Source organism: Alnus glutinosa, chromosome 13 (assembly GCF_958979055.1).
Source record: "Alnus glutinosa chromosome 13, dhAlnGlut1.1, whole genome shotgun sequence".
NCBI lineage: Eukaryota > Viridiplantae > Streptophyta > Magnoliopsida > Fagales > Betulaceae > Alnus > Alnus glutinosa.
Genome location: NC_084898.1, coordinates 2,852,076 through 2,877,040, shown reverse-complemented (window position 1 = coordinate 2,877,040; position 24,965 = coordinate 2,852,076). Strand labels below are relative to the sequence as shown.

Here is a 24,965-nt window from a genome sequence, read left to right as displayed (position 1 = left end):
GCTACCCTACTAGGTTTGATGGATCCTATCTATACTCTTTTACATTAGCTGTTTAAATTGCTAACGATTTGCAGTTTGAACATTTGAAAATCAAGAGTTCTGTTAGGTTTTTCGTCAAATAAATATATAAATATAATTGTATCCCTCATCTATATATATATATATATATATATATATATTTTTTTTTTTTTAAAAAAAATAAAAAAAATCCATAACCATTACTGGTCAATCTCGACCACAATGAAGGGACTGACTAAATATGAAGTCATAGACCTCTATGGCCTTAGCCCATTTTTTTTTTTTTTTAAAAAAAAATGGCCTTAGCCGTGGGTCTGCCCCTGACAATGAAGACCCATCATCTTCATGGTTGATTGGCTATAGCCTATAGGTGTGGATTTGTTTTTTATTATTATTTTGTTTTCAAATTTTTAAGCTGAATAACATAATTGTATTTCTACATTTGGTTCTAGTATTTATTAGATAGAAAATTCAAGAGAGGTCCTGATTTACCATTGTTAAAAGAACAAGTCTCCTGTCTCCTACCAAAAAATAAAAAAAGAAAAAAAAAATAATAACAAGTCTTATATTGATTAAGGGTAATGCATCAACATTACTCAATCATAAAATAGTTGATTGCGATTCAACTCTGGTATATTTTTCCAAGTATCAAAGTAAAAAGAAAAGAAAAAAAAGGTAAAAATGCAAAATTGGTCCATGCGATTAGCCTAATTTACAAAAAACTCCATGCGGTATAATAATTAACTGAGAGATTCCTTAATAGGTGAAATTGACAAATTACTTTTCTATTTACTAACTTTGACAGAAATCGTTAGGTTGCTACATCATACTTAATAAAAATGCAATGTGTCATTTTTGCCAAAATATATATCTATATATATATATGGACCAATTTTGCATTTTTCAAAAATAAAAGGAAAAAAAAGAAAAAAAAAATCACTGAATTTTAAAACCAAGTAATGCTATAAAGTATAAGTTGACTCAAGTTGACTCACTCCGTTTCTGGTTTAGTAATATAAAGATTTTCCCCTGAAAGACACAAACCCTTCGATACAGCCGAACCGATGGAGACGACGCCGAAGATTGGCAAAGACGAGGTAATAGCGAAGCTCAAGGACGACGGCGACTTCGACAAACTCCGCCTCAAGATCATTCGCAAGCTCAAGGACAACGTGAGCCTCTTCCTCTATTTTTCACTCTCAGTTTCCTTCACTTCTCTCTCTCTCTCTCTCTCTCCCTCCCCTAGGGTTTCCAATTTCGATTTTTGCAAACAGGATTGTCGATTTTGAAAGTAAAAGAAAACAAAAATCGCGTCTGGTACAGTGCCTAATGATTTGTCTGAATTGCCGATTGTTTGTCGATTTAAAGCAATCCGTTTGTTAATTAGTATGATCAAACTGAATTTTCTTGCTGTTCGTTTCATTCAATCTGTTGAATTGATGAAGAAGCATTAAAATTAGTCTTTGTTTTTTTTTTTTGGTATGAATTCAACTTCGCTATAAATTTTGGCAGATTATGATGAAATTTTCCCTGTTCTGATTGAAGGATAGAATTAGATCTTGAGTTTCATTGATTTCTCATGACTGTTTACCTAATTTCAAAGCCAAATACGTTGTCAATTTGTGAACTTTTCTTGATTCAAAACTATTTCGAGCTGGGAGTCTGTGCGTTCATATCCAGGTCGACTTTGGTTGCTTTTGATTCTAACATTGGCGGACGGAAATTCATGTTTTTTAAAGTCTCAATGAGCTTGTTGGTTGGCATGTAGTTATGTGAGGCATATTGATATTGGTTTGTTTTTATGAATGCGAAGAGTTGTTTTATGTTCGTGTGTTGTACAGTCCTTTTGATTTTCGGAACCCCCTTTCCCCATCTGTGGTTCTGAATGGGAAAACTTAATGCAGGAGGTGTTGCGGAATGAGATTATTTCAATAGTGAAGCAGTCTGCAGTGCTCAATCGCACAGGTGCTGAAAATATGAAACCCAGACAACTTTCTGATGCCATACATGATGAGATTCGGTAAGTTTCTATTTTCTCTCAAGTTTATTTTGAGTGAGGTAAATATTGCACTTTAGGTTTATATATTTTTAGGAGGCTCTCCCCCATTTTTCTTAGCAAAATGGATTTCATGTTTTTTCGTTAAAGGAATAATTGCGTACTTTCTTCTCTCTTTGAGGTTTGGTTTTCATAACATTATTTTTTGTGGAAATAAATTTGGAATTCAATATTAATTAGTTGTGCTTATTCAGGAGGAAAAGATAATATTGAAATCGTTGAAAAATATTGAGAGAAATTGGTTTTAATAACTTGGGGATTGAAGCTACATTTGGTTTTTTTATTTTTATTTTTTTAGTACATCAACAAAGAAATTACAACAAACACAAACATAGGGCTGGGCAACCCAACAAAGAGCCTTGAATTAACCTCATCAGTGGTGGTAATCAAAAATTAAAAGGGAATGCATCAAATAAATGATGCGGCCCTATATACTCTTAGTACGAAGACCAAGAAAACTGGTCGGTTTGGTAAGGCGCACCACGAATGGCGCAGCCTAGAGGCACAAGAAGGGCCACAAACCTCGAAAGGTCCAATAACCCAATCTAGAGCTTAGCAAAGAAACAACTGTAGTAGCATACCCAAAGGTAAACCATCGCAGCGAAGAAGACACTAATGAGGGTCAAAACAAAGCCTATGGTGGAGATAGCTTTAACAGCCCGAAGAAAACTAGGGAAAGCAAAAAAAAATCAAGGAACAAAACACTAGTTGCTGGAGTGGCGGAGGCCACTTGCCGGCAGGTGATGGTTGCCAGGAGGAAGCAGAGCACCATGGGTGACTGGCGGCAGTTGTGGAAGGCGGTGGAAGCCATCATGCGTGACGCAGGGTTGTCCTCGTGTTGGCGTGTGGGACATGCACCTCCGAGTAAGATCTATTAGCAGGCGCGTGGTAGCCGGATGGAGAAGCGGCTAATGGCAAAGTGGAGCGGAGGGAGCCCAGATCATGGTGGAGTGGTATGGCGTGGCGCGGCGCGTGTGGTGGTGAAGCTTCCTGAAATGGACATATCTGATTTTGAAAAAATAAAATCCAAGAACTTCAAGAAGGGGACGGATCTAAGGCTGAGAATGACATTTGGAGGTTGAAACCGGACCATCCACGGTGGAGGAGAAGCCAGTGGTGAACTTGAACCAAGACATATCGCCAATGGCGATGGATAGGACCTCCGAAGAGGTAGATAAGACCTCCGAAGAGGCAGATTGAGCCTCAGAAGAGGTAAGAAAGGGAGGGGGAAGGGGGGAGTTGTAGGTGTCTTCAGGAGAGAGAAGAGAGGGAATGGGGAATCTTGATCCTAACAATATAAGCTACATTTGTTATTAGTGGAATTGTTTTTCTATCTTGTTTTATTTTATTTTATTTTTTTAAAATTTAATTTAATTTTTTAATTTTAAAACTCTTCTTAGTTGGGTTGTTATTATTGAAATATAAGGAGACTTGAATGAAGTCTGATAATCTAATTATGTTGTTCTTGTAATAACCAGGAATAAAGTAAATAGCCGGATATCTGATGCTTTGTGGGAAATAATTAAATCACGTGACGGTATGAAAGGTGAAATTACAGAAACTGTACAATCTGTCTATGATAAATTAGTGAACCCTAAAGTGAAAGAAGAGGGTGAATCATCCACCAATGGCATGATGCTAATTCGAAAGGAAGCTGAAAATAATGGTTCTATCATAGCCCCGGCTAGTGAAGTGGATAACACATTTTCTGATAGCGAGCCAAAAGAACCTCCAGGTTTTTCTCTCTTCAGTAGTCATCAAAATAACACCCATGAGGAGCAACACAAACAGGAGCTTCAGCCACCAATGCCTCACGAAAGAGGACCGGTAGAGGAGCAGAAGGACAATACCCATTACTCACAGGATGTATTGGAGCCGGAAGAAATTGATCTGTGTGTACTACCTGGAGACATGGAGCTGAAGCAGCCATATGATGGTAGTGATGAGGACCCTGATTTGCCTCCTGGTTTTGGGTGATGCAATGACATGTGATGAAGTTTTTCACTACTATTTATGAACCATTACATTTGGTAGAGACTGTACAATGAAGGATTTAGCTACAAGTACTGCCTCGGTATTCCCTTCTCCTTCTGCACTGAATTTTGGCTATCAGGGAGGCTTTTCTGAGTCCACCATAATTGAGGTCAGCTGCTTTGGATATTATTGGTATTCTTTGTTGTATGATATTTTCTGATGCCTGATTTTTTAGTATGATAAATCAGACTTCAATGAGATAGAAGCTTTCTTCCTTAGGTTTTTAATGTATGTGATAGTTTAATCCAGAAGAGGCCACTACTAACTATGTATACTATTCCTCACCACAAGTTTTGGTTTGAAATTACTAAGTTATCAGTCCTGCTATAAATTCTTGGAATTAACCATTGGATTAAATGGTTGACATTAGTGAAGTTTTTTTTGTTTATTTTCTGGTTGTTTCCAATGCCTTATTAATTGGTCTCGTTGGACGTGATGACATGAATGATATACACACAAAAGATCTTTTTGCATTCTAGCTAGACCATGGTACAAAAAAGCTTGATAAGATTTCTAGCAAAAGGAAAAGGGAAACATCTGGACAAAATTCTGTTGGGCAAGAATACTTTATCTTATGTCCCTTTGGGTATGTCCGATAGAATACTTGATCTTATGGTGACAAACAGTGTGACACATCTGGATATGGAAGAACTGTCAGGTAATCACAGTGAAAACCAAGTTTTTGAGTTTCTATTACGTTGTTTCTCATACCAAAAGAAAATGGAAAAAGCGAAAAAAGGAGAAGAAAAAAGAAAACAGGAAAAGGATCAAGCCATTGGATTACCTCTTGCCTTTTTAACCTGGCCATTAGATTAATGCTCTTTAATATTATGGGATTCACAGTAGTTGGTACTGGATGTTAGAGAAGCAATTATGTTGTCTCTGTGTAAACAGGAAGTCTATACCTGAAACTGCCCCTCCCTCCTCTGAGAGACCCCCCATCCCCCAAGTGAGACCTTGCTGCCTCCCCCATGAGAGCCCACTGTCTCCACCTTCTGTCGCTCATCACTTCCTCCAGCAGCCCCACCTCCCTTCCAACCTTTTCCCTAGTGTATGCTCTCCACAGGCGTATTTGCGTGTTGGCCTCTCTCACTGCACCTCCCATCTAACCCACGGAACCCTACTCCATGTGTGCTATGTGTCTCCTGACCCCCTATCGCCCAGCAGGTATCCCCCCCCCCCCCCCCCCCCCCCCCCCCCCTCCCCCTCTTCTATTTCTCCCCTATCCTCCCCTCCACTTAGCCTTACCCCTCACTATCCTCACCTCCCTGCCACGGCTGGGTGCAGATTGAGACCTAGGATACATAGGTCTTTTTTTGCTTTTGGATGCTAGATCTTGTGAAGCCTCTTCAGCTGACGTGATCCACCCTTGTTGCACTTCCCCGAAGAGACCTCTCCCACGGCTTCTTGACCATTCATTACAAGCTCAAGTCTCTCCGTTGCGGCCCTACCTTCATGATGTGCCGTTGTGGGGGCACCTCCTTAGACCCCTCGGAGTCCTCTGCTTGTTTGGTTGCAGCACAGTTACTACAATTCACGGTGGCCCATTTCTTGGTTTTTCTTTTTTTTGGTAAGGGAAAAAAAAAAAAAACCAAGAAATAGGCAAAAGAGACCTCTCCCACGGCTTCTTGACCATTCATTACAAGCTCAAGTCTCTCCGTTGCAGCCCTACCTTCATGATGTGTCGTTGTGGGGGCACCTCCTGCAGCCCCTTGTAATCCTCTGCTTGTTCAGTTGCAGCGCAATTACTATAATTCACAGTGGCCCATTTCTTGGTTTTTGAGTCAAGAAGCTTCTGGACAGGGCTTTGGCCCATTTCCAGCCTTTTTTTTTTTCCCTACCTTGTTCTGAATGGGTTGGGCCGCCTGTGTTAGGCCCTCTTTTGTTTTTGTTTTCTCTGTACTTAACCTCATGGACCCATGTACTTTTTTTGTTTTATGTAGTAATATTTACCTTGCTTAAAAAAAAAATGAAATTATGTTGTATCTAATATCAATGCACTTCGGTTGTTTGTCTGAGATAGAATTTTTTTTTTTTGACTGTGCACTGTATTGATCTGCCATCCCTCATAGGGGGGCAGTCCTCTTCTTCTCCACCTATTTTTTGCGACATTCTTCCCTCCCTGTTCTCCTGAAATGTATATTTTATTTTTTATTTTGTGATAGTATTAATGATGCATAATGCTCAAGTTCCTGGTACATCATTGACTCAAATTTTTTCTATATGCATGTTTGCTGTTTATGAAGTAGAGTTTAGTTTTTTAATTGATCGGTTTACAATGAACTTCTCTCTTTAAAGCCAACAAAGCCAGTAGCGGATAAAGCATACCAAGTCACAATACAAGTTACTGCTTGCATAGTATGTCTACATGCACTACTTAAACCTAACAGAGATTGGACTTCTAACGCAATGTTTAGCAGAAACCCATTTTAGAAACCCTTGTCCATATTCACCGACTTTGGTACCTGACCCAGTACGACTGAAGGTCACTGAATATTTCACTTTCTGGTTCACCCGTGAGAAGTAAAGCTTATTGGGCTTTACACTCACATAAACTCCTTCTGGTGCAGCCACAGTGACCGTATAAGATGAAGTTGCGTCACCAACATTTGTCACAGTCCTCGTAAATGTCTGAGATGGTCCCAGTGCAACAGAGAACGAAGGGTAATTTAGCTCTCCTTCGGGTATGCTTGATATATCTGAGCACTTTATTTTTCTATGCGCAAGGATCCCAACTTCCTCATCTTTGTAGCCCAGACCACACAGATATGGTATATAATCGTCTGGTTGAATATCGTAAACTAATCCTGGGTTGTCTGCTCTTGTTGGATTGACATGGCCTGCACCTGTGGCAAAGACATCTGCAGGCTGAAGCGTTTGATCAACAATGGCTTTGCCTTCAACATTTTGTGTATAAGCAGAAGTCATTATAGCAGATTTAATGGCAGCTGGTGACCAATATGGATGAGAGCTCTTGAGCAAAGCTGCAATGCCACTAAGATGAGGGCAAGACATTGATGTGCCAGAAATGATGTTGAAAGTGGACCTTGAGTTTGTACGATTATCAAGAGGGAAAGGCCAAGCGGCTAGAATGCTCACTCCTGGTCCAATGATGTCTGGTTTGAGAATGCCTGGGCTTTCTAGGTTGGGGCCTCTTGAAGAGAAAGAAGCAACAAGGGGAGATAATGGGTTCCCAATGACAGTTCCTTTGAATAAGATTGCTGCTGTAGGTGTTGCTGTGGAGTTTATGTAGGCTTTGATCTTTTGTCCAGCAGCATGGCTGACATGTGTTGCAGGAAGAACATGAGCTTCAGCCTCGGTAGAGAAGCCGTTGCTTTCTTCATTCATGAGAATCATGGCAGCACCCCCAGCATTTTTAACTTCCTCCCCCTTAGCAATTCTTCGTATACCCCCTCCTCCCTCGCACAGAACTACTTTCCCTTTGACATCAATGTCTTTCAAGGATCCTGCTGCACATAATGTGGACTCTGGTTTACCGTTCACTCCAGCATAAACAAGAGGCAATGGTGTTGAAGGGAAGTCAACAGGCTGGAAGAGGGATTCACCATCAAATTCTTCTCCATTTCCAAGCTTTGCTGTGGATATGATGCTTCTGTCAATTGTGCTTGCTCCAACTGTGAGTATCCATGGGGCTTCATTAGATATTGTGCCATTGAAAGGACCAGAATTCCCGGCTGCACAGCTTATGAATATCCCCTTTTGGATCGCGGCAAATGAGCCTACTGCAATGCTGTCCTTGAAAAATGGAACTGAATCTCCACCAAGGGAGAGTGAGAGCACATCGACCCCATCTTCAACAGCAGCATCAAGCCCAGCGAGAATGTCACTTTCGGGACAATCATCTGTTGGATCTCCAAAGCACACTTTGTAAATTGCCAAGTGGGCATAAGGTGCCATTCCAACTGCTGTGCCTTTGGCATTTCCTAGCACATCAGCATTCTTTACAAACCCACCAGCTGCTGTGCTTGCAGTGTGGGTACCGTGTCCATCTACATCAATTGGTGCCTCAGCTGTCCCTCCCTTCATAGCCTTAGCTGCGAGATTGAATGACCTTGCACCAATTAGTTTGTTGTTACAGTCTGACAAGTTGAACTCACACCTCCCTTTCCATTTAGCAGGTGGCGGCGGCATTCCTGCATCACTAAACGAAGGATGGGAAGGCAGAACTCCACCATCCAATACTCCGATAATCACCCCCTTTCCAAAATTTGATTCTTTCCAGAATCCCAGTTGCTGGTGCAACCCCAAGAACTTGGGGCTGTGTGTTGTTTGTGGATGTAATATCCTTTCAGGATGCGCTGCCACGAAACCATCCTTCTCTGCCATAGCTCTCACTTGCTCCTGGGTCAGTCTTGCTGCAAAACCGCTAATCACATTTTGGTATGAATACAGCATGCGTGGTTGCTTATCCGCGCTTGCGGTAGTAGTTGGCATGAAAGAACGGTGCCAGCTCTCACGATCTTCTGATTGGGCAAAAACTCTACCCTCCGGTTGCTCGACGTGGATAATGTAAGTCTGTAAATTGCTAATATCAGTACCTTTGGTGACAGATGAAATTGCACTTCCACAAGCAATCTCAAAATAGAAGATAAACATGAAAATGAGAGAAAGAAAAGGCGGAGTTGCCATCTTTGGTGACAATACAACTTTCTGCAAGAGGTAGAAGTGGGGGGAGAAAGGCAGAGTTGTTTGTGTGACCTCAATTGGTTGCCATACTGACTTATATAGGAGAGAAGGAGAGTGAGAGGGGTCGGTATTTCCACATGAGCCTATTCTGGGATTAGCGCATTGCTGTTGGAGCCTTGTGCTTGCAGCCCGTAGGGGATTTTCTTTAGTGCTTAAATTTTTGCTTTAGACGGCAACAGTATTTGCTTAGAGGATACCAATTGTCTTGCCAAGCTTTTTATCTTCCTTTTTTTTTTTTGGCCAAGTGGACTCGACTTAGCTTGTCTAGCTCGCAATAAAAGTATGACTCAGTCATTGATGGGCGACGGGCGACATAAACACTGTTTCCTTGTAATTTGCTAGTTTCATTAATATAGTGTATTAAACTGACATTTGTTCTTAAAAAATGCATTTTAATAAGGATTAATAACGGGCTAAGAACACGTTAATTTAATCGGCCGGATTGGAAGAATTTCTTTCAATTCAATTGGGAAGGAAACTTGTTTAGATTTAGATAATATTTTTGACCAAATCTTATTATCATCAAGAATTCAAGTCGACTCAAAGAAGCACGCACTGATGAGGTGTGGCATGCCGGCATAGTGGCATGCGTCCTCTCAAGCTATATGTGATAATGAACGACCTGAACTAAAGAACGACCTGAACTAAAGACAAACATATTAAAAAAAACAGCCTAAATTGAAGGCAAATTTATATAAATATATATTTCTGTTTAGATTTAGATAATATTTTTGACCAAATCTTATTATCATCAAGAATTCAAGTCGACTCAAGAAGCACGCACTGATGAGGTGTGGCGCGCGGCATGCCGGCATAGTGGCATGCGTCCTCTCAAGCTATATGTGATAATGAACGACCTGAACTAAAGACAAACACATTAAAAAAACAGCCTAAATTGAAAGGTAAACTTATATAAATATATATTCGTGTTTACTCAAATTCTGTTTAGATTTAGATAATATTTTTTGACCAAATCTTATTATCATCAAGCATGTTCGTGTTGCTTGCTTAGGCACATATTTTATTATGAGAATACATATTTTTTACACATCTCCATCAGACTTTATGCATTTAATGTTAAATTTGTAAAACTTAATATAGGTCTCATAAATCTTATGAGGAATTTGAAAAATGAAATGTATAAAAAATAAATTATAATGACACCAAACAAGAGGTATACAACTTCTGTAGAGGATTTTGGCTCCTCTTATTCTGTTATATTCATGTGTAACTTCAGGCATCCGCTTGTTAGAGACAACTTTTTGATTAAAACCCATTTTAATAAAGTGGGTGCTGGGGGACGGTTTCTCATCCCCCACAAATCATTTTCCCAATGACTGATGCCAGCTATCCAAATCATCCTGTTGCATAGATACTCCGCTCTCTTGCTTTTTCGACATGAATAATGTAGGTATTTAAGCTGCTTCGAACATCTTCAACTTCACTTGGAAATCCAGTTTCTTCTTCATGAGAGGGAGACGTAAGGAACAGGACAATGATACCAAGGAGAAATACACCATTTGACACCACTTCAAACTTTCTGCTTTTCATGATTGTAGTAAGAAATTGCTTGACATTGAAGATTCAACGAGAGTGTAATTTTATCTATGCACAACACAAACAATGAAAATTTATACACTTTGAAGACTTAAAATTTTTTTTGAAACTCCTACTAGTGTGTGTGTGTGAGATCAACCACTCAACCAACATATAAAATGCGGAATGTAAAGAACACAGATATTTTGATGACGAAGTGAAACTTCTTTGTACCAAAGAGAAAACCACTCAATGACAGTCAAATCTAAGAAATCCACTATTCATGAGAAAAAGCTAGTTATAAAACAGTCGTACTCATATATTGAACCTCTATCTCTAATAAATATAGACTATTTTTATAAAGCCCATTCACAAAATGTTTTGCATATGGGTCACATCATCAAATTGCATGGCGTACTCATCTCATATAAGAAATCAAAAGAAAATTTAATTAATTGCTATTTCAAAGCAAAAAAATAAAACGTACCCTATGAGGAGTTGGAAAGACGCTGTACAAATTTTTTCCCTCTGGTGGTAGATCACTGAAAATTGCTACTCCCCATCTCAAATGTTTTACGTGGGATGGATTTGCTCCGGATAACGCAGCTATCTCTTTTTGTAATTTATTGTTATTATATTATCAACAATTTATTAGCATTTTTTTTAATAGTTAGTCACAAACACATCCAATGAGTTTCAAACTCACAACTTAACCTTCCATCTTGTTCTTATTGGCCAAAAAGGGCAAAATTACTTACCTCATTTTGGCTTAGGTTACAATGAAACCAACGGCTAGCTGTTCCATTAGAGCACATTCCATTAAAGTACAATGAAACATGTAGATAGCTATTCCATTAGAGTACATTACCCACATAATCCCTTCACTTTCACGCAAAGCCTCCAGAACAAATTTTCTAAAAATATAAAAGAAGAAAAAGAAATCAGAGAGAGATCTCAATGTCAACTATCCCACTTTGACAAATACCACTCGTGAAAACTCAAGAAAATTCTACAGCAAATAATCCATCTTAAGAATGTAGAATACTCCCAAAAGCCAAGTATTAGTGGTCGATAAAATATACCTCTTTTCAAAGGTTGTCAAATCTGTTGGATCGTGGGCTTTTGTAAACCCAGTAATGTATCGATGTGTAGCAAAATAGTATTATACATCAATATCCTTTTGACAACATCAAATGTTCCTGGCGTGTGCATCAAAGAGATGGCCAAAATACAAGAATTTGATCAATGAATCACTGTACTGAATATACATCTTCAAAAAACCTACAACCTATTCAACAATATGACATTTCTTCCAATTTTCCTGAATTTTACTCTCTTTACTCTTTTTTTTCTTTATTATCTAGAATTACCCAAATAAATGCTCCAAGCGAATATAACTATATTCATCTCAAATTAACATATTGGATTAGATAACGTAGAAAACTTATCGGCTAGTGATAACACCGAAGTATTCGAGTTAGAATAGGGTTCTTTCTCTATTGATAAACTCTAGACTAGTTGAGTTGTGTTCAACTAGGTCTCTAGAGTTATACTAGACTAGTTGAGTTGTGATAAACTAGGTCTCTAGAGCTATAAGATAACTTAGAGAGTTTGTGTTTTAGTTAACTACATGTAAATCACATCTAGAGTTTATCTAGATGATTCGGTTCTCTATATAAACAAACACACTGCAGTACATTAAAGTATGCAGATTATTCCAAACATCATGTAATTCTATATAACATACTTAGGAAATTGTCCACAATTATCCCATGAAGACCACAAAAAGACTTATAGCTAGCCATTTACCAAATACCCATTAACTTACTTATGGCTACCCATTTACCAAATCCAATAATTTCAATAGCATAGTCCAAGGCCTTCACCACTTGAGCCAACCCCAATTCCTTTCTTGCATTTACCCAACAAAGAAACAGAATCGCAGAATTTATTTAAACTGATCAAATCATAACCCAACTGTAATTCACTAAACAAACAATACTACTCATCAAAATCACTAACTACCCAGAAATGAAAAGACAAAACCAATACAGAGTAAAATTAGAGTACCAAACATTCATAGAGGTAAAAGTTATCAACGTTAATGTCTGAATATGTTACCAGCAGAGGTTGCATAACCACTACAAGAGAGAGAGAGAGAGAGAGAGAGAGATTTTAGATGAAAAGCAAAGCATTTTATTATAGATATGTACATTAACCAAAGTCTTGAGCATTCCATTTGCAAAAGTAATAGAACTACGTACTTTGTCCTTCCTTGTACTGGCTGGGAATTAGCTCATTGAGGGCAGAAATCAAAATATCAACATTTGCAAGAGTTGTTCCCTAGGGAGTGCCAATTGTAAAAGTTGTTCCCTCTAGTGGTTGGGAAGGGGCCCTGAAGTTGATGCGGTGGTAGTTGGAGGAGGCCCTAAGGCTGAGGCAGTGATAGTCGGAGGCTTAGAGGTTGAGGCAGTGGTAGTTGGAGGCCTTGAATCTGATGTGGTGGTAGTTGGAGGAGGCCATGAGGTTGAGGCGATGTGGTGGTAGTTGGAGGAGGCTCAGAGGTTGTGGCTGAGTCGGTGGTAGTTGGAGGATGCTCGGAGGTAGAGACAGTGGTAGTTGGAGGCCCTGAGTCTGATGCTGTGGTAGTTGGAAGCCCGGAGGTTGATGCGGTGGCAGTTTGAGGAGGCCTTGAGGCTGAGGCGGTAGTAGTTCGAGGAGGCCCTGAGGCATCATGTTCCGAGCCATTTTCAAGGCGAAATTGATATTAAATTAATTGAGTTTTCACAAAGAACCAATCTTTCTTTTATTTTTTCTTTTATTTTTAATCATGCCAGTACTATATCAGCCACCAATTTACCAAGAGCTAATACAACAAACACCGACTATCAAGAAAACATTTAAAACAAACTATGTAGCTGTGAACGTATGTAGAAGTTTCAGTCTATCGCCTGAAAGTTTCTACATATAGACCCCTCTACAATAATACTTGAACAATGACTTAGACATATGTACACAAGATCACTCCATTACAGAAATCACGCCTACACATAGGTCTTAAGCAAGAAAACAATGGCATCTTACTTTTCCATACTAAGATATCATCCTTCAACATAATGCAAACAACACCATCTCTAATCTTATTTCAGCTTCATGCCTTGAACGTCAGTAGATCATGCGAGTACTAGAGTGAAACTCTAATATGCAAGCACGTTTTTACTGAAAAACAATAACAGTCAACCTACTTACTCATAGAGATGCCATTACTCGTATTTAGGCAACATGAACATCCTTGTACATTTAAGTTAATGCTTTTTAAACACATACAACCATTCGATAGAAATATACATAAGCTCTTTTCATTTAAGATTTTTAATGTGCAAATTATAATACTCGCAAGCGCACGAATCTTTTGCAATATAGTGTATGTGCAAGTGCGAGGTCGATCCCACAGGGAATTGCGTTGCAAAAATTAATCTCTATTCAAACTAATCCTATTTTAACCTAGTTCCAAATTTAGGGTTTTTGTTAAAAGAAAGTATAAACGAAAATAACGAAAATAAAGGGGTTTAGGGTTTTGGAATTCACACTCACCAAATCATATCAACCTAATCTCATGCTCATCACACTTATTCAAGGTTGTCACTTATAAATCTTAGGTATGCTCTACATTGCTTCAAAATTCATTTAGATCATCCTATGATTCCGTTCATAGCACAAATCACAAAGAGTACCAATTGAAATCCAAACATCCAATGTATCATTCAATCACAATGGATATCTTCATTCTAACCGATAAAACAATGTATTAGTCAAACGGCGCACAATGAATGTCCAATGTTTTGATAGATGAAAAACCAAGCAACCGATTTAATGAAACTTATTCCACATCATCACTTGTATCCGGAAACCACAAGAGATATCAAAACATCATTTCAAGAAAACCGAAGTAGAGCAATGAGAAATCAAATCCATAAACTCAAATAGCATGAACAAGCAAGAAACTCGGTTTCTCTTCAATGGTGAGGTTTCATCCTCAACCCCAAACGAAAATATTAGCTACACATGATAAAATAACTACAACTTAAAACATTAAAAGCATAAAAATCAAAGAGTTGCAAAAGGAAAGAAATAAGCTACAAGAAGAAGAGAAGCAAGAAGTTATGTACAAAGAGGCTCATGCCTCTTCTCCCCCTTTCATTTTCAGCCTTGGTCTCCTTTTATAGCCAAGTGGTTTGTGTGGAATGGGTGAGTGGGTGTATGAGTGGAGAGATGAGTGGTGAGTGTTTTATGGAATGAGTGGTGAGTGTTTTATGGAATGAGTGGTGAGTGTTTTATGGAATGATGTTGAGTGGAAAAAAAGGTGATTAAGTGGCTGAGAATGTGGAGAAAAATGAGTATTGGCTCTAGCTTTGGGGAGACAAGGAATGAAGCAAAAGAAAAATAATAAGAGAGATGGTTCCGGATTTTCGGGATGATCCGACGATTGAAATTCAAACAGCCATATCTTTTTTCACGCATCTCCAAATTGGCTGAAAATTGTTGCGTTGGAAAGCTGACATCTTGAACTTCAATTTAGACCTAAGAAACTCCCAAAACGGATATATTTTGGTCCTGTTATGATCAGTCTAAATGTACTGGTCTGCTGCATCCGAATTTCCTTGTATTTTGCTTGAATTGTATCATTTCTCTCTTATTGTCCTACAAAATATAAAAACACTAAAACTAACCAAAGCATTAGAAAATAACAAAGCTAAAGGTTTAACTAATGTAAATTAAGGGGTCCAAATACACAATATTTGGTACTCATCAAATACCCCCAAACTTACATTTTGCTAGTCCCTTAGCAAAACAAAATGAAAAACAAAATCAAAGCATGAAACATAAATCCTCTTTCGTGGGAGACACGATTGCATTTAGCATATGCAACAAGCCTTTTAAACCCCTAGGACTCCCTAGTGGACGAGTGAAGTCTCGTGAGGGTTTGCCAGAAATGATACCCACAAACATTCAAACATTATGCTGTCAACGAGAAAAAGTTTTACCCAGACCATGGTTCATACGTCATTGGCATGCTTAAAAAGACAAACCCCATCATAAACATCAACAGGGGATCCAATCATCAAATCACTCATAAATGGACAGTTAAGACATCACATTTCCTCAAAAGTGTAGAGTGAAATCAACATGCAATTATGAGGTTTCATTTTAATCTCAAGATAAGTAGTTCAAAAATCATTGGAATCCCTATCAAATGAAACAACCAAGGCAAGATATGCAAATTATTTTATTTTATTTATATATATATATTTTTTGTTTTTTTTTTTTTTTTTTTTTTTTTTTTTTTTTAATATGTTGGCTGTGCAATGCTCGGCTCCCTTAAGCTTTCTAATTGACCCATGTAACGAGTGTTGGGCCAGTGGCTCCCAAACCAAATGGTCTTAGGGCACTAGATGTAGAAACATCCCTAAGGGCTTAATTACTCAAGTAAAAAAGGCTACGAAGCCAAACTAGCCATACAATTAACCAAATTGAAATTCTCACATTTTGACGCGAACACTCAATGCTTAGTGAGGCAAGAGGCCCGGTTACTCAGTGAAAAACTCAAAATGATCTTCTTTTTTTTTTTTTTTTTTTTTTTTATATATATATATATATATACATAAATATCTTGCAAGCCAAGGTTATTTATCAATAAGTCATCCAACAATCCTCAAAATACACAATTAAGCACAAATTTATACCCCACGGATTACATGCTAATGTGCTCGTGATAATTCAATTCAACAAGTGAAGTCTCACTAGCCCAAAAATAAGTCAAAAGATTCAGGTTCCCAAAGACATGATGTGTTCAAAACTTTAAGCAAGTCGATGAAATGCAAACCACAGCTATGGTTTAACCCAAACTTGACAACATAGTTTTTTTTTTTTTTTTTTTTTTTTTTTTGACAACTAAAAATAACTAAACAAACAGAAAAATCAAACAAACAAACAAATAGACAGGATGTCTTTCCATACCCCCAAACTTGAATTACACATTGTCCTCAATGTGTAGTTTAGAAATACATTACCAGAAGTAAGGAAACATCGAGGTGTGAAAGGTCAAGGCGTCCCCCAAACTTAAACACCAAAACACCTGTCAACAAAGAAACTAACAGCAATATTTCTCATAGACATAAACATCAAAATGTTAGTTGCTGTTAGAAATAAAAGTAAAATGAAAAGAAATAAAAATGAAAGAAATCAACTATACAAAAAAGTAAAAGGGAAAAGAAAATTTACAGCGCCTTCTCAGGTGGCCAACTTGCTTGCTTCGCAGGATCTTCGTAGCGCCATTTTTTTTTATTATTATTATTACAGTCCATAAATAAATAAAAAATAAAGAAAATAAAAATAAAAATAAAAATAAAAAAAATAAAAATATAATTATTGTCTTACAAAACGAAGTACTTCTAAGAAAACATAAATAAAAATAAAAAATAAAGAAAATAAAAATATAATTATTGTCTTACAAAACCAAGTACTTCTAAGAAAACATAAACTTGCGAATCGGACCTTTCCTGCAACATCCCCAGAGTATGCTTATACCTGACTAAGTTTCTGGGCGGAAAACCCTGAGGTTTTGGACTACACGCAAGAGGTCCTGGTGTTGCTCTTGGAGACGATTGGTATTTTGCTCCAACTCAGCATACCTCTTCTCCAAGTCTTTCGCATATGAATCTACCACCTTCTTCAGCTTTTTATTTTCTTGCTGTAGGACCCGATTCCTACGCCTAAAGTCCATGTACATTCGCTGCAAAGCCAAAGTTTGAGCTTTTAGCGCTTGAACTTCATTCCCTCGAACTTGCAGACGTCGAGCCATGTTTGTAACTGAAGAAGCACTCTGAATACTGAAAGCCAAAGAGTCTTTGATGGCTTGAGCATCAGTCCTATCCGCCAACAACTTATCATCTCGAGGAGTTATGATGCCTTGAGCCACGGATGCAGCTGCTGCATCATTCAGCATTACAGAGTCATTGGTCATGAGAGGACCTTTTTGCATTAAGAATAAAGGACGCCAAATTTCGGGTTGTACTACTGGCGTAGCATTCAGATCAAGATTATTATGGGAAGAGGAAGAAGCCATTTTTTTTCTGGAAAACTTAGGAAACGATGATATTCCTCAAAGAATCTGAAGGAGAGAAGGATAGAAATGAAGCGGTGATTCAAAATATTTGAAGGGAGAGAATTTAATCAGTGGGTGAGACGTGGTCTAATCAACGTCATTCTGAGCGCAGCCTCCACTATCACTAGTAGACAGCCGCCCACGAATCACGAGTTCTCTTCTTTTTGAGCACAGCCTCCACTATCACTCGTAGACAGCCGCCCTCGAATCACGAGTTCTCTTCTTTTTGAGTTTTCACCCTTTTCACCTTCTCGAATTCCGAATTTACCCAATGACTTTTCCGGATTCATCGCCGCACTTTCCGCAACTAGCAGTCGTAGAGGGGCATCCCGAGAATGAGCTGGATGAGCGTTCCGAGAAAGGGATGGAGATATTACGATTCATTGTCGGCACCACTTGCACTGTCCCCTCTTAAATTTTCTCTATAAGTTCACTCGTCTTCTCTCTTGCAAAGCACACTTATGAGCTCTCAGCCCTTCACACTTCGAGAGCCAAACCTTTCTTCTAATTTGAACTCATCATCGCTTCCTAGAAGGGAAGATGTAGTTCATAACCAATTTCAAAGTTTAAAGTTGGGAAAAATGCAGCATCACAACCAGATTCACAGACAACGAAGCAAGACTATTCTTGATCATACTATCCAGAAGCAAGATTATTCTTGATCATGCAAGACCTTCTCTTCCGTCTTGTCAACCTGGACGCTCTTCACATCTATCCTCAATCCGGTGATGGCGATCTATGACAGAAGAGAGAGAGCACTACGATATGAGTACCGCGCTCATATCCTTTCCGGATTGCTTGCCTCGCCTTCTTTGCTTTCTTCACATTCCCCACCTTCCTCTCCTTCGAGGCTTCCATGTTCTCATTTAGCAAGCTTTCCATGGTTCATGTAGGTTGAAATTGTAAGGGTAGTTGGTTGGAGCAAGTGTCCTACCACTAGGTGAAACATGTTGTACAGAAGAATCTCAATAATTATCAAAATAAGAATCCATGATTCACTTACACCCTATAGCAAGAAGTTATCCCACCATTGAAAAATTAAAAATAAACTAACAAACAAAAACAGACAACAAAATAAGGTAAAACAGAAACAAAATATTTAACAAAAATAATTAAAAAAAACAACTGTGCGAAAAGGTAAAAGAAAATTTACAGCGCCTTCCCCGATCATGTGGATGTCCAACCAATCTCTTCCACCCTTTCTTCTTAAAGAATTGATGTCCCTCGAGAGAAATGTTTCGCCATCTTATGTAACTAACTTGCTTGCTTCGAAGGATCTTTGTAGGACGATGGTTCCTAGATTTGCGCGGTTGTGTGCATAGATCCTTGACAGTTTTGGCATAAGATGGCTCTTTGAGACATGTAAGAATTAAAGCTTGGGGCTCATGAAATGTCTCAAGAGGGATGGTGATGAAGGAATGAGCTTCAGTACTCATTCCGTATTCGGATGTATTTGGATTGGGCGGGGGCGCTGCTTGCTCCGGGTGCTCCTCTCTTCCTTCCCCTCTGATGCTATCCACAGCTTCTTCATTCTCCAATAAAGTGATGGCAGGGACATGCTCATGATCAGAATGGCTAGCATCATCCTCATCAATCATGTAGTGCCCTTGAGCCATCAGCTGAATTTGAAGCTCTTCTTCCTCCAGTCTGTTAAACTCAGCAACCAGATATTCGAACTGTCCTTCTATCCTGGCAATCGCCTGAGTGTTTTCCATGGTAGCATTCTTCACGTCACTAATAGCCTGCTTCACTTCATTAATAGATTGGGTGTTAACCAATGTGGCATTCTTCATTTCATTAATGGTTTGGCTTGAAAACTGCATGAAGGCCTTGAGAGTGTCTTCTAATGATGACTGTGGTGTCGGTTGATTGAAGGATGAAGGATGGGAAGATTGGGTATCGAACTGCGAATATTCGGGATAGTGCAGTTCCTGAAATTGGGGAGCATGATTTCCCATGGCTTGAGCATGCCACGAGAAATCAGGATGATTGCTCCAGTCCGGGTTGTAAAAATTGGGATTTGCATCAAATCCCGGACTAGAGAAATTGGGGTTCATTTGCTCATAAGAAAGATTGCAGAATTGTCCCCATGACAGACAACTACTAGCACTATGATGAGGATCAGAGCAATATGAACATGGTTCATGTGGGTGATAATTCATGTTTTACAATCACTTCCTACCAAAAATATGAACCCTTTTTTATTTTTTTCTTTTATTTATTTATTTTTTTTTAAAGAAATTGCAAGTGGGGCAGACAGAATTCTCTAAGAACCCAGGTTCGTTCCCAGGAAAGTGAGGGGGGTCACACCGGACACACTTAAATCCCAAGACTTTCCTAGCCAGAACTTGCCTCGACACTTAGATAGCGCCGTAAGACCACACTAGCAAAATATACTTTTTTTTTTTTTTTTTGTTGAAGATTAAAAGAAAAAATAGTACAAACAAAATAAATAAATAAAAAAAATTGAAGACTAACACGAATGCATAAAACAACCAAAGACACCAGAAAGGCAAGAATTAGAACTTACAAATTTGGACCAAAGAAAATAATTTTTTTTTGGCAAGAATTTCTGCTACTGAACTTTTCCAGGTAACACCTCCAGTGTTGGTTTGATCGATCGACTTCGCAAAATTCCGCACAACCTGAAATAACAATAAAACAGAAAACCTTGCTTTTTTTTTTTTTTTTTTTTTTTTTTTTTTGGGTTAGACAATAAAACAAAAACAAATAAAAATAAAAAGAAACAAAAATTGGAAAAAGAAAAAGAAAACGAAAATCTACCTAAACTAGTAGAAAAATAAAATCAATTCAAACAAAAATCAATTTCCACAAACAAAACAATTCCCCGGCAACGGCGCCAAAAACTTGACGTGCAAATTATAATACTCGCAAGCGCACGAATCTTTTGCAATATAGTGTATGTGCAAGTGCGAGGTCGATCCCACAGGGAATTGCGTTGCAAAAATTAATCTCTATTCAAACTAATCCTATTTTAACCTAGTTCCAAATTTAGGGTTTTTGTTAAAAGAAAGTATAAACGAAAATAACGAAAATAAAGGGGTTTAGGGTTTTGGAATTCACACTCACCAAATCATATCAACCTAATCTCATGCTCATCACACTTATTCAAGGTTGTCACTTATAAATCTTAGGTATGCTCTACATTGCTTCAAAATTCATTTAGATCATCCTATGATTCCGTTCATAGCACAAATCACAAAGAGTACCAATTGAAATCCAAACATCCAATGTATCATTCAATCACAATGGATATCTTCATTCTAACCGATAAAACAATGTATTAGTCAAACGGCGCACAATGAATGTCCAATGTTTTGATAGATGAAAAACCAAGCAACCGATTTAATGAAACTTATTCCACATCATCACTTGTATCCGGAAACCACAAGAGATATCAAAACATCATTTCAAGAAAACCGAAGTAGAGCAATGAGAAATCAAATCCATAAACTCAAATAGCATGAACAAGCAAGAAACTCGGTTTCTCTTCAATGGTGAGGTTTCATCCTCAACCCCAAACGAAAATATTAGCTACACATGATAAAATAACTACAACTTAAAACATTAAAAGCATAAAAATCAAAGAGTTGCAAAAGGAAAGAAATAAGCTACAAGAAGAAGAGAAGCAAGAAGTTATGTACAAAGAGGCTCATGCCTCTTCTCCCCCTTTCATTTTCAGCCTTGGTCTCATTTTATAGCCAAGTGGTTTGTGTGGAATGGGTGAGTGGGTGTATGAGTGGAGAGATGAGTGGTGAGTGTTTTATGGAATGAGTGGTGAGTGTTTTATGGAATGATGTTGAGTGGAAAAAAATGTGATTAAGTGGCTGAGAATGTGGAGAAAAATGAGTATTGGCTCTAGCTTTGGGGAGACAAGGAATGAAGCAAAAGAAAAATAATAAGAGAGATGGTTCCGGATTTTCGGGATGATCCGACGACTGAAATTCAAACAGTCATATCTTTTTTCACGCATCTCCAAATTGGCTGAAAATTGTTGCGTTGGAAAGCTGACATCTTGAACTTCAATTTAGACCTAAGAAACTCCCAAAACGGATATCTTTTGGTCCTGTTATGATCAGTCTAAATGTACTGGTCTGCTGCATCCGAATTTCCTTGTATTTTGCTTGAATTGTATCATTTCTCTCTTATTGTCCTACAAAATATAAAAACACTAAAACTAACCAAAGCATTAGAAAATAACAAAGCTAAAGGTTTAACTAATGTAAATTAAGGAGTCCAAATACACAATATTTGGTACTCATCAATTTTTATGCATACCAATACGTCTAGCAAAACTATAGCATAAAAACATTACTTATGAAAACAATGCTACATATGCTATGCATGAAATTGGTTACTGTGGGGCTTGGATCCCTTGCTGCTGTTAAGTTGCTGTTTTACTGTTTACCACGTTTGTTGTTTACTGTGTTTACTACGTTTTGCTGCTATTGTATGTATGTTCTATACTACATGCTTTATGCTTTGTGCTTGATTAGTATATGTTTTACTATTGTATCATGCTGAAAAATCATGCTTTTGCTAAACCATGTTCTCTTCAAACTAAACAATCCAACATTTCATCAAAATACTTTGAAATCATTTAAATCATGCTTTCTTCATAAAACATAAACAGTTCAACATGACATGTTCTCAAACAATTTGCATAATTTAAATCTCAATCGCTCACTTATGCATCATTTCTTAACTACATAAAATTACATTTTTCTCAGTAAGTAAAATACTCACCTCAAATCGCTTGTTCTCCCAACTCCAAATGACTCTAAGTTCAACTGCAAAGTTCCGCTAAAAATACAACACATTGTATTATTTAGTATTCTAACCAATAACTACACTAGGTAGCATTTTGAATCGCTCAAAAGCTACATTACTAATTTACACATTAAATCCTAAAACTCCTAAATATTTTTCCAAAATTCCTAATCACTTCTTAAACACAATATTGTTAACCCACAAGCATTACTTAGGGTTAATCATACAAAAATAACACTTCAACAAAATACCCAAAAAGTTAGGGTTTATGAAAAACTCACCAAAAGTTCGCCAAGCCAACACCCCAGTGCTAGGGAAGCTCCTTACAACTCAAAACTACACAAAATCTAAAGAAAACACCAAGTTAAACTCATTTCTACAAGATTTATTAAAATCTCCAAAAATGTGAGTTTAACGATTTACCTCAAAACGTTCGGTCAAAACATAGATCGGGCTTTAAGGATTATGTTACCAAAGTCGGATCTATGATTGGGCAGCTGGATTTCAAGAAATCATGATTTTTAGGTGAAAAAAGCGAGAGAGGGAGAAATTTTCGGTTATGCTGAGAAGAAAAGAGGCGACCTGCCTCTTTAAATTAGGTGCCATCGGGACGGGCCTCAAGTTCTGTTTGGATGTGCGCCCCATTAGAACGTGCGCCAAAGGCATGCGGTCCGGATGCATTAAATCCACATCCGGACGCGCCACATATTATTCATTTATTTTTCTTTAATTCTTGAATTCTAAAACATTCATTGCGCGTCCCGTTGCATCTTCTAGTCATCTAATTAACCCTAGTCGTTTATCCTCTAAATTTTACTCTTAAAATGATAAATTCGGGACATCACATCCCACCCACCTTACAAAAATTTCATCCACAAAATTTGGACATAAATTGTTATACTACATCCAAACATGCATTTCTCCTTTGACCTTTATTGTACATAGGTATGAATCAAATAAGTATACCTAGGTCCACTCGAATAAGTGGGGATACTTATCCCGCATTTGCTGCTCCAACTCCCATGATGCTTCTTCAACTCCATGATTTCGCCATAAGATCTTCACAAGAGTATTGGTTCTGGTTCTTAACTGTTGCTCATTGCGATCCAGAATTTGCACGGGCAACTCTTCATATGTCAAATTGGGCTGAATATCAAGAGGCTCGTGACGTATCACCTGTGATGGATTGTGAACACACTTCCATAGCTATGAGACGTGAAACACGTCGTGAACTCCCGCCAAATTACGAGGCAACTTGATCTTGTACGCTAAAAAGCTTACTTGTTTCACCACTTGGAATGGTCTAACATACCTTGGTCTATGCTTGCCCTTGTTGCCAAAACGATACACATTCCGCATTGGCGACACCTTAAGATATACAAGGTAACCAACTGCGAACTCGAGATTGCGGCGATGCTTATCCGAATAACTTTGTTGCTGGCTTTGAGCAGTGAGCATCCGATTACGAATAAGTGCAATCTTCTCTTTCATCTCTTGTACCAACTCTGGTCCCAACAATTGACTCTCGCTAACTTCATCCCAATACAGAGGCGATCTACATTTGCGTCCATACAACGTCTCATACGGTGCCATGCCAATAGTTGCCTAGAAAATATTATTATAGGCAAACTCAACTAGAGATAAATGGCGCATCCAACTTCCTTTGAAGTCCAACACGCATAACCTAAGCATATCTTCGAGGGTCTAAATGGTTCTCTCGAATTGGCCGTTGGTTTGCGAATGGTAAGCTCTGCTAAAGTTCAGCTTCATACTCATAGAACTTTGTAGCTTCTCCCAAAACCTCTAAGTAAATCATGGATCGCGGTCCGACACAATGGAGACAGGTACTCCATGCAGTCTCACAATCTCTCGTACATACAAATCTGTTAATCTTTCCAACGAGTCTGTGATCTTTATGGGAATAAAATGGGCGCTCTTCATCAACCTGTTTACGATCCATATGGCATTTTGTTAGCTTGGTGCTTTTGGAAAACCAATAACAAAATCCATAGAGATCTGATCCCACTTCCACATAAGCACTTTAAGTGGCTTAAGTAGTCCCGCAGGTCTTTGATGTTCAGCTTTAACAAGTTGACAAGAATGGCATTGTGCAACATACTCAACAATGTCCTTCATACCACACCACCAAAATCTCTTCTTCAAATCCTGATACATCTTGTTATTGCCTGGGTGAACGGTGTCTCACCTTCTGCAAGATAGTTACCATCTGCTTCTCCATGTCTAGCCCTATCCATGAGATCTTATAGCTCAAGATCATCTTCTTGTGCCATTCTGATTCTGTCTACACCCATAGATTCAACCACAAGTGCTGCCATAACAGGAGGTCCACCTGTCATTACCTCATCAATCTGCATGACAGCAAACTGCTAAGATAGCTGGTCCATGATATCTTCTGGATCTATCTAATCTTTCCGGTACTTTCTACTCAATCCATCAACTACTACATTAGCCTTAGCAGAATGATAAAACATCTGGCTATCATAATCCTTCAAGATCTCAAGCCATCTCCTTTGTCTCGTATTTAAGTCTATGTAAAAATGTATTTGAGACTCTGGTGATCAGTGTGAATTTCGCACTTCTCGCCATAGAGGTAGTGTCTCCATATTTTCAACACGTGCACAACTGCTGCCAATTCCA

General features: G+C 38.3%; 3 protein-coding genes across 4 annotated transcripts; 1 reads left to right on the top strand and 2 right to left on the bottom strand.

Moving 5' to 3' along the window:
- The first annotated feature begins 1,007 nt into the window (after positions 1–1,007).
- LOC133854118 (uncharacterized) lies at positions 1,008–9,116 on the top strand. Of its 2 annotated transcripts, XR_009896776.1 has the most exons (4): positions 1,008–1,190; positions 1,923–2,038; positions 3,553–4,217; positions 6,407–9,116. XR_009896776.1 is itself a non-coding variant. In XM_062290162.1 (3 exons), the coding sequence occupies exons 1-3, from the start codon at positions 1,083–1,085 to the stop codon at positions 4,049–4,051; spliced, it is 723 nt and encodes a 240-aa protein (XP_062146146.1). In that variant the 5' UTR covers positions 1,008–1,082; the 3' UTR covers positions 4,052–4,482. The 2 variants fall into 2 exon arrangements, 1 of the variants encoding a protein (XP_062146146.1); XM_062290162.1 differs by lacking the exon at positions 6,407–9,116 and having other exon boundaries at positions 3,553–4,482.
- Positions 6,339–8,758, bottom strand: LOC133854117 (subtilisin-like protease 4). Its single transcript, XM_062290161.1, has one exon. It carries the CDS (start codon positions 8,756–8,758, stop codon positions 6,482–6,484), a length of 2,277 nt encoding a protein of 758 aa, XP_062146145.1. The 3' UTR covers positions 6,339–6,481.
- A 14,157-nt stretch (positions 9,117–23,273) lies between the features above and the next one.
- Positions 23,274–24,546, bottom strand: LOC133854587 (uncharacterized). Its single transcript, XM_062290826.1, has 3 exons — positions 24,514–24,546; positions 23,589–23,912; positions 23,274–23,483 (listed from the first exon to the last, which is right to left on the bottom strand). The coding sequence occupies exons 1-3, from the start codon at positions 24,544–24,546 to the stop codon at positions 23,274–23,276; spliced, it is 567 nt and encodes a 188-aa protein (XP_062146810.1).
- Positions 24,547–24,965: the final 419 nt, after the last annotated feature.

Excerpts from the sequence above, each read along its gene's own strand:
- LOC133854118 (XM_062290162.1), top strand. The coding sequence starts at position 1,083 with ATGGAGACGACGCCGAAGATTGGCAAAGACGAGGTAATAGCGAAGCTC. Across the intron at positions 1,191-1,922 it reads TTCGCAAGCTCAAGGACAAC|GAGGTGTTGCGGAATGAGAT; the intron begins GTGAGCCTCTTC and ends AACTTAATGCAG. Across the intron at positions 2,039-3,552 it reads GCCATACATGATGAGATTCG|GAATAAAGTAAATAGCCGGA; the intron begins GTAAGTTTCTAT and ends TGTAATAACCAG.
- LOC133854117 (XM_062290161.1), bottom strand. The coding sequence starts at position 8,758 with ATGGCAACTCCGCCTTTTCTTTCTCTCATTTTCATGTTTATCTTCTAT.
- LOC133854587 (XM_062290826.1), bottom strand. The coding sequence starts at position 24,546 with ATGGAGAAGCAGATGGTAACTATCTTGCAGAAG. Across the intron at positions 23,913-24,513 it reads TGGTAACTATCTTGCAGAAG|GCAACTATTGGCATGGCACC; the intron begins GTGAGACACCGT and ends AATATTTTCTAG. Across the intron at positions 23,484-23,588 it reads CATTCCAAGTGGTGAAACAA|GTGATACGTCACGAGCCTCT; the intron begins GTAAGCTTTTTA and ends AATCCATCACAG.